The 13,803-nt window shown below is 40.6% G+C and overlaps 1 protein-coding gene across 6 annotated transcripts in view; it reads right to left on the minus strand.

Annotated features, from left to right (window-relative positions):
• The window catches only part of suds3 (SDS3 homolog, SIN3A corepressor complex component), a 48,201-nt gene that overhangs the window by 20,836 nt on the left and 13,562 nt on the right, over positions 1-13,803 (minus strand). For 4 of the 6 annotated variants that reach the window (XM_061902980.1, XM_061902963.1, XM_061902986.1 and 1 more), the window contains exons 2-6: positions 12,982-13,051; positions 8,266-8,321; positions 4,762-4,833; positions 4,659-4,678; positions 1,954-2,110 (exon numbers count right to left, since the gene is read on the minus strand). In XM_061902980.1, the coding sequence (XP_061758964.1) occupies positions 1,954-2,110; positions 4,659-4,678; positions 4,762-4,833; positions 8,266-8,321; positions 12,982-13,051 (375 nt within the window). The remainder of the gene's footprint in view (positions 1-1,953; positions 2,111-4,658; positions 4,679-4,761; positions 4,834-8,265; positions 8,322-12,981; positions 13,052-13,803) is intronic. The other 2 variants (XM_061902995.1, XM_061903006.1) reach the window with 1 other exon arrangement.

The raw sequence follows: 13,803 nt of genomic DNA on the forward strand, positions 1-13,803 counted from the left end.
TTCTGGCAAGAATTTTTGACCACTACTCTAGACAAAATTTGTGCAGTTCAGCTAAATTTGTTGGTTTTCTGACGTGGACTTGTTTCTTCAGCATTGTCCACGCGTTTAAGTCAGGACTTTGAGAAGGCCATTCTAAAACCTTCATTCTAGCCTGATTTAGCCATTCTTTTACCACTTTTGACGTTTGTTTGGGGTCATAGTCCTGTTGGAACACCCAACTGCGCCCAAGACCCAACCTCCGGGCTGATGATTTTAGGTTGTCCTGAACAATTTGGAGGTACCGTATTTTCCGGACTATAAGGCGCACCTAAAAACTTCAAATTTTCTCAAAAGCTGACAGTGCGCTTTATAATCCAGTGCGCCTTATATATGGACCAATATTGAGCCACAACAGGTCTCGCAACTACGGTAGGCAGCCGGCAACTTCATTTTCCCCCACAAAAGACAAAGAAACTGGGATATATGACTGCGCGAGGTGTGCCGTTTCATTTCCATTTGTGTGTTTATGTAAAGACTCCAAAATGGCTCCTATTAAGAGACACGCTTAGGACGCAGAGTTTAAACTCAAGGCGATCAGTCACGCAGTGGAACACGGGAATAGAGCAGCAGCGAGAGAATTTAACATTAACGAATCAATGGTGCGGAAGTGGAGGAAGCAACAAGATGACCTGCGCCAAGTAAAGAAGACTAAACAGAGTTTCCTAGACAACTGTGTTCGCCCAACTGTTTAATTCGGACACTGACGAAGAAGAATTTGAGGGATTCGTGGATGAGGAATAACTTCATAGAGTGAGCTTACATGTTTATTTTGTGTGTTGTGTTGTCTGACGTCAATGTTTGAGCAACATTGAGTTATTGATATATTGTTATTGCTTTGCACTGTTTTGAGTGTTACTATATTGTGATTACACTAACCTTTGATTTACCGTAACAGTATAAGACTGTTTTTTACGTGTTTATTGAATCGAGGAAAAGTTCCCCTCCACTATGTGATATAAATGTTGTACTACATGTTATACCTTGCTGTTGTTAAAAGATAAACAAAATACCATGTCACTGACTTTACCTCGGGGAAAATAATAAAACAGCTGTTCATTCATTTTGGTAGTGAATGGAGTTGTCAGAGCGCTGGTTTGTAATCTATCAAAGTTTAACTGACCTCTGACTGTTTTGTTGACATTCCCTTAAGCGCAACTTCATCTAGTGGATGCATAACGTAACCCCAGTCTCTACTATTGCGCCTTATAATGCGGTGTGCCTTTTATATGAACAAAGTTTTAAAATAGGCCATTCATTGAAGGTGCGCCTTATATTCCGGTGCGCCTTATAGTGCGGGAAATATGGTAATCCTCCTTTTTCATTGTCCCATTTACTTTCTGTAAAGCACCAGTTCCATTGGCAGCCAAACAGGCCCAGAGAATAATACTACCACCACCATGCTTGACGGTAGGGTTGGTGCTCCTGGGTTTAAAGGCCTCACCTTTTCTCCTCCAAACACATTGCTGGGTATTGTGGCCAAACAGCTAATTTTTTTGTTTTATCTGACCACAGAACTTTCCTCCAAAAGCTTTTATCTCTGTCCGTGTTATGTCACTATATGTTCTCTAAACAGCCCGCGAGGAGGGAAACAACAATGCGCGTCAACACATCGAACCTTATAAGCCAGTTCAAATGCCAGCATCAATACGACGGTGTTTTGAAAGCCTGAGAAGACGCTTGTTGCTAAAGAAGCTGCTCCAGAGTCAGCCACTAAGAATTTACAGTTAAATTACATCTAAAAAATTATACACACAAATAAGTTATCTGTTAATCAGTCTTGAGAAGCCGAAAGTAACCGATATCGGTTGGAAGATAACATTTTCCGTATCTCTATCAAAATTGCTTAAATGTTGTACTATTTGGTTTCTGTTTGACTTTTTGGAACATATAACAAACAAAAAAATTTCATTTTACCGCCGGTTAGCTCCATGGTTAGCTTTTCATTTTCGATCATCTTTTTCTTCTCCTCCAGCTCGGCGATGAGGTTTTCCTTCAGTTCCACCTTCTTGTCGTCAAACTCCTTCACTGCCGCCTTCTTCTCCTTGTTGTAGTTTCTCTCCACTTGATCCGTCTGCACAAGACACAGGACTAAGTCCATGTCTACGCTAAGTCGTTTAACCCCTTAAACAAATAATTATTTAGTCCAAGCCTCGTTTCAACCACACTTACCCAGCGTTAACCTACTCAGTGGCCTAGTGGTTAGGGTGTCCGCCCTGAGATCAGGTTAGTTGTGAGTTCAAATCCTGGCCGAGTCATACCAAAGACTATAAAAATGGGACCCATTACCTCCCTGCTTGGCACTCAGCATCAAGGGTTGGAATTGGGGGTTAAATCACCAAAAAAGATTCCCGGGCGCGGCACCGCTGCTGCCCACTGCTCCCCTCACCTCCAAGGGGGTGAACAAAGGGATAGGTTCAATGCAGAGGACAAATTTCACCACACCTAGTGTGTGTGTGACAATCATTGGTACTTTAAATTTAACTTTAAGGTCCCCCTCCTAAGTGCACCGTGTATTTCTTGAATCTTTGTAAGGACTCATTGATCGTTTACAAACTGAGTGCGGAGAGGAAGTGATGCCAGAAAGACCGCCCCCACACAGGAAGTGATGTCAGGAAGACCGCGCCACAGTCAGCTTTATAACATCTTTGTAAGGACTCATTGATCGTTTACAAACTGAGTGCGGAGAGGAAGTGACGGCAGAAAGACCGCGCCCACACAGGAAGTGATGTCAGGAAGACCGCGCCACAGTCAGCTTTATAACAATCGCTTTCGTAGCTCGGAGGTAACCATTAGAAAGACTGAGGTGAGTCATCCAGACATGCCCGTGTTTCTCCTTGTACTACATGTACAGACGCTTGTGGAAATCACACATGAATACCTTAAGAGAAACCAATTGCCGCTATTTGGGATACAACACTTCTCAGACAGAAAGAGCACATTGGAATGTCCAGGTCAGCTATGATTTGACTTAGGGGAAAACTTTGTCCATTTGTCGAAGGAGAGTCATCGAGAATGCGGGCTCTCGTGGATGTGATAAAAAAAAAAGGTAGCATGTGCTTTGTATTACCTGGCCATAGAGGGAAGACAACGGAAAACGTCAAATGCTTTTAGACTGGCAAAGCAGACTGTATCAGTTATTGTCCGCCATGTATGTCGGGGGCTAAACGTCTAGGTCCAGGGTATATAAAGTCAGCAAAAAGGAATGGACAATGAAGGTGAAGGCAAACTAGTGAGGAGTGTCCTGACCAGATATCTACATCCCTAGATTGATTGCTGTAAAATTTTCTTTGTCACATTGTTTACGTGTCTAATAAAGATTTGATTAGTTTATGATAGCTCAGGTGTTATTCACTACAATAGGGCCCCATGGCACACTGGATTCCAGTTAATTGAAATACCACAACACTAGATATTGTTCAGTTAAATTAAATTCAAGAACTTGCACACAAAGCAACACTGGAGGTGGCTATGACGTGCGCATTTTCCTCGCATGCGTACTACATCGCGTTGCGCCGACGGACGGAAGGGGGCGGGGGTGTATAAAACGATGGCATTGTTGTGTGTGGACACGAATAAGGTTAGGTGTGATTTACCCTGGATAACCTTAGTGTAAACGGGGCCAAAGAGTGAGTAAGCGCCATAAAAAGACCACTAGGGATGATGTTCAAAGAACTCCGGCTTATTTGTGATTCTCAGAGCCCAAAAAAAGTCTGCGGGTTACAGAGCGTTTTCTATTGGGGCTCCAGTACTCTGGAATGCCCTCCCGGTAACAGTTAGAGATGCTACCTCAGTAGAAGCATTTAAGTCCCATCTTAAAACTCATTTATATACTGTAGCCTTTAAATAGACCCCCTTTATAGACCAGTTGATCTGCCGTTTTTTTTCTTTTATGCTCTGCCCCCCTCTCCCGTGTGGAGGGGGGGGCACAGGTTCGGTGGCCTGGAATGAAGTGCTGGCTGGTGGACCGCTCGCCTGTGCATCGGTTGGGGACATCTCTGCGCTGCTAACCTATCTCCGCTCGGGATGGTCTCCTGCTGGCCCCACTATGGACTGGACTCTCACTATTATGTTAGATCCCCTGTGGACTGGATTCTCACTATTATGTTAGATCCATTATGGACTGGACTCTCACCATTATGTTACATCCACTATGGACTGGACTTTCACTATTATGTTACATCCACTATGGACTGGACTCTCACTATTATGTTAAATGCACTATGGACTGGACTCTCACTATTATGTTAAATCCACTATGGACTGGACTCTCACTATTATGTTAAATCCACTGTGGACTGGACTTTCACAATATTATGCTAGACCCACTCGACGTCCATTGCACCGGTCTCCCCTAAGAAAAACCTTGTTACATAGTTTAATGCATCCAGCAGGGCATCACAACAAAATTAGGCATAATAATGTGTTTATTCCATGACTGGATATATCGGTATAGGTTGATATCGGAATCGGTAATTAAGAGTTGGACAATATCGGAATATCGTCAAAAAAGCCATTATCAGACATCTTTATTCTTTTCTTATAAAAGCATCGGGAGAACTGTGTTTCGAACATCATCCCTAAAGACCACAAAAGAAAAGTTTGTTGGTGCACTCAATTACCTCAAGCTTGAGAAAGAGATCTGTGGAAAGAAAGAAGAAGAATATGATTTAAAATGCAGATAAGGCCCTTTTTTGTTACCTCATTTATTGTCATGTCACTCACCTGCATTGCGGAGTCTCTCTTTATACTGCTGGTCTAACTTCTTCATCCTCTTCTGATACTCCTGCAGTGTGCCTGCAAACAGCGACATGTGTTTGCGAGCATCTCAAATTTGGCTCCTCAGCAATTTTTTTTTAATGTCAGATGTGTCCCTAGAACCTGCTTATCAGCACCAAACGTGGAAAAAAATCCATCAACTCATCTGCCTCACTTTTTTGCTCCACTACATATTGTAAAATAAGCTGCAGCCGGCAGGTGGGGATGTAACAATATCAAAGCTGTACGCTCAGCTTTTTCACACGTAGTACCGGTGTTACTAAATGAAACAAATTAGTAGGACAAAAAAAAAAGTAGCAATATGAAATGTCTAAAATAGCACAATTTCATTATTAACACTGAACGTGCACATGTACACTCAGACATATAAACTCAATGCCCTCATAAGGCCTACTGCAAGGCTCAATTGTAGGGCTAAACAATATGGACCAAAACTCATATCCCAATATCCTGAAGATAAAAAATATCGATGTAATCATAGTAGTATCAACTAGATACGCTCTTGTACTTGATATCATTACAATGGATGTCAGGTGTAGTAATGGGAACCTTGGATAGGTCAATAATTCATAATAACATTGATTTTGATTCAATATTATGTTTTGAGCTATGACAGTTTGAAAGAAAAAAAACAGCTTTGACACCCCTGCTATAGATAATAAAAAATTAAATCTGATAAATCTATGGGTAAAAAGCAGAGCCTGGCGACGCATGCGCGTTTATCATAACTCTCTCGTTCTCTCTGTCTCTGCCCCTCCCTCACGAATGCTGCTGCGTGCAAAATTTGTTTTGTTTTAAACCCATTCTTAACCCTGAACGTACATTGAAAATACACGCAACCCTATCTTAAAATGCCGGACATTTGAGGCATTTAACAAACTCCACCCGGGCAGCCCCGCAAAATAGGACATATCCGGTGAAAAGAGGAAGTATGGTCAGTCTATCGTAGCTCTGTTGCTGCTAGCATGCCATGTGTTGTGCCTCGGTGCGCATTGTTTACACTACGTGCGGTACGCTACTTAATATGTCCGTGTGGAAACTCGTTCGGTACACCTTTGAACCGAACCGAAACCCCCGTACCGAAACGGTTCAATACGAATACACGTACCGTTACACCCCTAGTAACTATGATAAAGGACACGTTTTATAATTCATAGTTTACTTAACAGTAATAGAATATTCTTATATGTTATAAGTGACCAGACGTCCGAGATCAAAACTGGGAATATAATCCCAGAGAAGGGGGGAAAAAACGGTCATCTTTTTTTAAGTTAAAGAAACAATATGATTAGATTATATATACATGCGTATATCCTACATAAACAATGTATGAATACATTAGATATCTATATATCTTAGGGACCTATAGACTGTATCTCTGTTGCTGCAGCAGCAGAGAGTTTATTCTGTCTTGACACTTTGTATTGATATTTTGTATGACATTCTTCCCTTGAATGATGTTTTTAAAGTGATTGTTTTGGGTTGGAAAGCTAGACTAAATTTAGACTTGTCTAATAGTGTATAGCCACTGTCCATTTGATTGTCTAGTTAGCTAACATACATTACCCCCCCACTAGACAATCTGGACTGTGGTCCTAACTTTTGAATTGAATTGAATTGAAATATTTATGTCAAACCTGCACAGTAAAACTAAACACAGGTTTGTTTGTTTTTTACATTTTGGCAGAGATATTTATGCAAGGCTTGAAAAGGGGTTGGATAAAGCATATGCTTATAATATCCCAACCCCTCTCACTCATTCCACATTTAACATAATCAATATAATACAAGAACAATACTCTATAAACAAAAACAAGAAAAAATCCTGTACACTAACAATACTATGAGACAAGACAAGACGAGACAAAACACACACACGCACACACGGGCCCAAACACTCTCCGACCATACACCTCTCTCCCATCGCTCTGTGCTGAGGGCATCACTCTCTTTCCTCCTCGTACTTTTTCAGTACTTATTTTTTAAACAGTGTTTTAAATTGAATCATGCTAGAACACATTTTTAACTTGTCCCCTACGTTGTTCCACAGAGTGACTCCACGATTTTAAAGTGGTTTTAAATTTAGGCAAATATAATTTGTTGTTTCCTCTTAAATTGTAACTATGGTGATCATATCTATCATGGAATAGGTTCTGTATATTGGATGGTAGAAAGTTTTGGATGCCCTAATCATAATTTGAGCAGTTTTAAAGTTGATCACATCGTTCGGTTTAAGTTGCTTTAAGTCCATAAACAGTGGATTTGAATGATGTCTGTAGTGAACATTGGACACAATACTAATGGCCTTTTTCTGCAGAGTGACTTTTACCCCTGTTGGCTTTTACAATATTTATTTTCCTCATGTATTTCAACTTTATGTTATTCAAGTATGACATTTTTAATAGTAATTAATTTCGTTGACAAGCAATTATATTATGGTCATACTCTTGTTTGCTAGCGGCTATAATTTCAGGACTATTAAAGATATTTGCTCCTTCTCAACTCTGTGGTAATATTCTTTTCACAAAATACAACCAATAGTACGTTAATGTTAAATCTTACTTGTGAAAAGTAATCCCCCGATTCCTATTTTCAACAGTCCGCTCAATTGAACAGGAAAACGATGAACGGCATCTTTGTTTTCCACCTGTCAACTGTCAGTTTAGGTTGCTCGCCGGCTCCTCATCACCACTTCAAGATGGCGGCCCAATTTTTCGCGTCACAGCAGCCAATGCCGCGTCTACTCATAAGATGTCTATGCTGCCGACTGCGGATGGATTTTAGCTGCTAGCTAGCTAGCCATGTCTTCAAGCACCTCTTCCTGTGGCTGTTTCAGTATTATAGCTTCACCTTCATCTTTAGTTTTTAGGCCAAAATATGTCAAATCTCCCTTTTCTGTCTCCTCACATTGTCTGCTTGTAAGTACTCTGTGATTGTGCACTGCCGAACATGCTCCTGTGCTCGTAAAACCAAATATGTCATGACATGACGATGCGCCGTCATGTCAGGAAAAAATGTGGAACCGGTACTTTTCAAACATAGTGTAGTACCGTTTTTGTTTTGTTAGTGCCACGATACTATACTAGTACCGGTATACCGTACAACCCTATGTTGGACAAGTGCAGATTCCCTTCAAAATTCATTGAAGTCTTTGAATGTCTCAATCGGGGACAAAGACTGTCCATTAGCATTTAAGCTACAGACTTTTAGGCTCATTTTGCAACGATGAACATATCTTATTGAATGACCACATTAAGCTGGGAAAATCCCACGGCACAATGGGCCACAGGAACCTTTTAAATCCAGGAACGACAGTTACCAGAAACTAAATGTTCCTGGACGTTTTGGTGGAAAAGGCAAGTAAAACTGTGTGTTTCCAGCAACATTCAGAGAAAATGCTGAGCGACACATCCCACTATATAAACTACTTATGTGCAGCATCAATCTTACCTTCTTGTAATTGCTGCAGTTGTCTTTTTAAGGAGGCCAGCTTGTCCTGGTACATTCTGGAAAGTACACAAACAGCAGATATCGTGCACTGTGCCCCGTGGACAATTTTTTCAATAAAAATGCCTCCAAAAAAAGCTTTAACACACACTAGGAATGGGCATTATGGTCTAAAATCTCTACTGCAATACATATAGTAACCTACTGCGAGAAGGATATGAATTAAAAATGTATTACTTAGTAAATAAATAATAATAGAATCATTTCAAAACTGGTTAAAAAGGCTCCTAATTTGGCTGCTGGCGTATGCCGTAACATATTGCCTTATTTACGGTTCAATTATTTTCTCAATAAAATGTTTTATCTACTTGTTAAAGGCCTACTGAAATGAGATCTTCTTATTTAAACGGGGATAGCAGGTCCATTCTGTGTGTCATACTTGATCATTTCGCGATATTGCCATATTTTTGCTGAAAGGATTTAGTAGAGAACATCCACGATAAAGTTCGCAACTTTTGGTCGCTTATAAAAAAGCCTTGCCTGTACCGGAAGTAGCAGACGATATGCGCGTGACTTCACGGGTTGTGGAGCTCCTCACATCTGTACATTGTTTACAATCATGGCCACCAGCAGCGAGAGCGATTCGGACCGAGAAAGCGACAATTTCCCAATGAATTTGAGCGAGGATGAAAGATTTGTGGATGAGGAAAGTGAGAGACAAGGACTACAAAAAAAAAAAATACTATACAGTGGGAGCGATTCAGATGTTATTAGACAAATTTACTAGGATAATTCTGGAAAATCCCTTATCTGCTCATTGTGTTACTAGTGTTTTAGTGAGATCATATGGTCATACCTGTACGACCTGAAGGTCGGCCCCGCACCTTTCTTCAGCACCAGTCGACGGGTGGTGGCGATGCCCATCTCTGCCCTTCGCAAGGGACCCTCTTCGAAACATGATCTTTCGAAAAGATCGCTACATAATAGACTGTACTTTGTGTGTGTGGTCTAATCCAACCATGTTCGCTTGACCGCTCTGTTCCATAGTAAAGCTTCACCGTCATCTTTTGGGAATGTAAACAATGAAACACCGGCTGTGTTTGTGTTGCTAAAGCCGGCCGCAATACACCGCTTCCCACCTACTGCTTTCTTCTTTGACGTCGCCATTATTCATTGAACACATTGCAAAAGATTCAGCAACACAGTTGTCCATAATACTGTGGTATTATGCGATGAAAAGAGACGACTTATAGCTGTGAACAGTGCTGGAACAAAATGTCCTCTACAATGTGTGACGTCAAGCGCACGCGACGTTTTAGCATGATACTTCCGCGCGAAATTTAAAATTGCAATTTAGTAAACTAACCTGGCCGTATTGGCATGTGTTGCAATGTTAAGATTTCATCATTGATATATAAACTATCAGACTGCTTGGTCGGTAGTAGTGTGTTTCAGTAGGCCTTTAATGTTATTAACTGGTTACTTTCTTATTGTTACTTTCTGTCAAATAACTATAACATATAGAACATTAGGGGTGTAACGGTACGTGTATTTGTACTGATCCGTTTCGGTACGGGGCTTTCGGTCCGGTTCGGAGGTGTATCGAACGACTTTGTAAGCTTAAAGGGGAACATTATCACAATTTCAAAAGGGTTAAAAACAATAAAAATCAGTTCCCAGTGGCATGTTGTATTTTTTGAAGTTTTTTTCAAAATGTTACCGGTCTCCGAATATCCCTAAAAAAAAGCTTTAAAGTGCTTGATTTTCGCTATTTGCGATGCCACTATCCATTTCCCTGTGACGTCATACAGTGCTGCCAATGTAAACAAACAATGGTGAATAGCACAGCAAGATATAGCGACGTTAGCTCGGATTCAGATTCAGATTTCAGCGGTTTAAGCGATTCAACAGATTACGCATGTATTAAAACGGATGGTTGGAGTATGAAAGTATTGAAGAAGAAACTGAAGCTATTGAGCGAATAGCTATTGACGCTATTCATAGCCATAGCATGGCCGAATAGCTGCGTTAGCATCGCCGGTAAAATGTGCGGACCAAACGATCAGGACTTTCGCATCTTGTGACACTGGAGCAACTTAAATCCGTCGATTGGTAAGTGTTTTGTTCGCATTAAATGTGGGTGGAAGGAAACGTAATATAGTTGCAAATGCATCTGCAGGTTATCCATACATCTCTGTGCCATGTCTGCTTTAGCATCGCCGGTAAATAGCATGTTGGCATCGATTAGCGTAGCATGTTAGCATCGATTAGCTGGCAGTCAACATCAACAAAACTCTCCTTTGTGATTTCTGTGACTTTATCGTTGCAAATGCATCTGCAGGTTATCCATACATCTCTTTGCCATGCCTGCTTTAGCACCGCCGGTAAATAGCATGTTAGCGTCGATTAGCATAGCATGTTAGCATCGATTAACTGGCAGTCACGCCGCGACCAAATATGTCTGATTAGCACATAAGTCAACATCAACAAAACTCACCTTTGTGATTTCTGTGACTTTATCGTTGCAAATGCATCTGCAGGTTATCCATACATCTCTGTGCCATGCCTGCTTTAGCACCGCCGGTAAATAGCATGTTAGCGTCGATTAGCGTAGCATGTTAACATTGATTAACTGGCAGTCACGCCGCGACCAAATATGTCTGATTAGCACATAAGTCAACATCAACAAAACTATCCTTTGTGATTTCGTTGACTTTATCATTGCAAATGCATCTGCAGGTTATCCATATATCTCTGTGTCATGTCTGTCATCGCCGGTAAAATGTGGAGACACTTTGGTACATTCAATGGGGGTCTGGCGGCAGACACTTTCGCATCTTCGGGCCAGTGTTGCAACTTGAATCCCTCCCTGTTAGTGTTGTTACACCCTCCGACAACACACCGAGGAGGCATGATGTCTCAAAGGTTCCAAAAAATAGTCCAAAAAACGGAAAATAACAGAGCTGAGACCCAATGTTAACAATGGGTTGAAAATTAAAATGGCGGCTGTATTACCTCGGCGACGTCACATTCTGACGTCATCCCCTACAGAGCGATAATTATAAAGGCCTTTAATTCGCCAAAATTCACCCATTTAGAGTTTGGAAATTGGTTAAAAAAATATATGGTCTTTTTTCTGCACCATCAAGGTATATATTGACGCTTACATAGGTCTGGTGATAATGTTCCCCTTTAAGTCTTAACAAGCTGCTCTGCTTTCTGCCTCTGTGTCAGCCCCCATCATTGTCCCACCGACACAACCATCTGATTGGTGACATACAAAGCCAATCAGCAGTGCGTATTCAGAGCGATGTAACAGCCAATCAGCAGTGCGTATTCAGAGCGCATGTAGTCAATGCTTCAGCGACGAGCAGATAGGTTTTTAGCATGTGAGAAGCGGACAGTGTACTCTCCCCAAATTATAAAAAAACACCTGATAGTTAGAACTACTACTAACATCACTGTGAGCCCGTTGACCTTCTAGAAACTTAAACTGCACCTCAGCTCGCTCGCAGTTCTGGCTTGAGGTGAAGGCTAATTAGCTTTTAGCGTAAAGTTAGCTCATTTTGCTGTGTGTGTGCGTGTGTTAGGGGCAGCAAAGCCCTGTCTGTCTGTTATTTCACATGAACTCCATGGTGTTCAGGGATGAATAGTCTCTCCTATTGCTATTGTACTATTTTTTCAGCTATAGTTATATTAATCATTAGTAATGTAGCAGCCTAGTTTTGAATGGCAGGGTCCCTGCTATCACATGTTGACAAAAATATAACATTTACATAATAAAAGTCAACTACAGGTTTCCCAAATGCTGTAATAAATTAAGCATGATGAGTTGACTTGAAATTGTTTAATGTTGCACTTTTTATATGTAGAAGAAAAGTTTTATTCAAAGCAACAACTTGAGAAAGTTTAATGTGGATTAACGTGGGAAGAATTATTATAGTGTTCCCAATGTTTAAAGGATAAAGCCATTGTTTACAAATTTGGTAAATAAATAACCAAAAAATTTATATTTTGTTGTTTTCTTGCTGTACCGAAAATGAACCGAACCGTGACCTCTAAACCGAGGTACATACCAAACCGAAATTTTTGTGTACCGTTACACCCCTATAGAACATGCTACACCTTTACCAAACAATCTGTAACTCTTAATTGCTAAATCCGATGACATCTTATATGTCTAGTCTCTTATGTGAATGAGCTAAATAATATTATTTGATATTTTACGGTAATGTGTTAATAATTTCACACATAAGTCACTCCTGAGTATAAGTCGCACCGGCCAAACTATGAAAAAAAATGCTTCTTATAGTCCGAAAAATAAGGTATTAATTTTGTGTATTTGTTTTAGCACACCATAATGGTATGTAAATGTATTTTTGGTCAGCCCCTTCTTATGCAGCACATTTGGTTATTACTTATTGATCTAATCAGTCTGACTTAAGCCTAAATTAATGTGTTAAATTAAAAAATATGTTTTGATTAATTAACACATAGTTTTATATAATTTGACAACTTTTTAAACAGTAAGTAGGTTGGATATAATAACTGAATACTATAAAAATCAAGAGTAAGATTACTATTTCAGTGTAAATATTTGAGTGGGCCCTAGGCCTTCCTGTAGTGGAAAAGTTGGGCCGCTAGAAAATAAAGGTTAAGAACCACTGGTAAACATCATCTATTTTGGGCAACCCCAAAGCACGCAAAAAAAATACTTACTGTTCCTTGATCTCCACATAGTCGTCCTCATCGTGCTTGGCGAGGTCTGTTTCACTAGCGTCTTCTGTGTCTGCGTCAACAAAAACAAGAAAACAATTCTTACTAATGGTAAATATGTAAGGAGGACCATTTGCTCGCCGCAGGAAATAAAACATTTTTGAAAAATGTGGAATATTTCTTAAGTCACCTCCGCTGCAGGCCATTGTAAGAAATGGGAAATGGGTTATACTTGTATAGCGCTTTTCTACCTTCAAGGTACTCAAAGCGCTTTGACACTACTTCCACAGTCACCCATGTACATATTGATCCTAACAGAGGCTGTGGCTGCTTTTTCAGGCTTCTGATTGGACAAAATGTGCCTGACGGCAGGTGTATTCATTTGCATATGGACAGGGACTGTTTTGAAACGATCTGTTTAACCCTGCATATGCGTTTTTGAAAGCATCCCCATTTGTGTAGACAAGGCCTTATCATCAATCAATCAATGTTTATTTATATAGCCCCAAATCACAAATGTCTCAAAGGACTGCACAAATCATTACGACTACAACATCCTCGGAAGAACCCACAAAAGGGCAAGGAAAACTCAATGAATACAATTTTCCATCCATCTATTTTCTACCGCTTGTCCCTTTTTCGGGGTCGCGGGGGGTGCTGGTGCCTATCTCTGCTGCATTCGGGCGGAAGGCAGAATACACCCTGGACAAGTCGCCACCTCATCACAGGGCCAACACAGATAAACAGACAACATTCACACACTAGGGACCATTTAGTGTTGCCAATCATCCTATCCCCAGGTGCATGTCTTTGGAGGTGGAGGGG

Source organism: Nerophis ophidion, linkage group LG01 (assembly GCF_033978795.1).
Source record: "Nerophis ophidion isolate RoL-2023_Sa linkage group LG01, RoL_Noph_v1.0, whole genome shotgun sequence".
Lineage (NCBI taxonomy): Eukaryota > Metazoa > Chordata > Actinopteri > Syngnathiformes > Syngnathidae > Nerophis > Nerophis ophidion.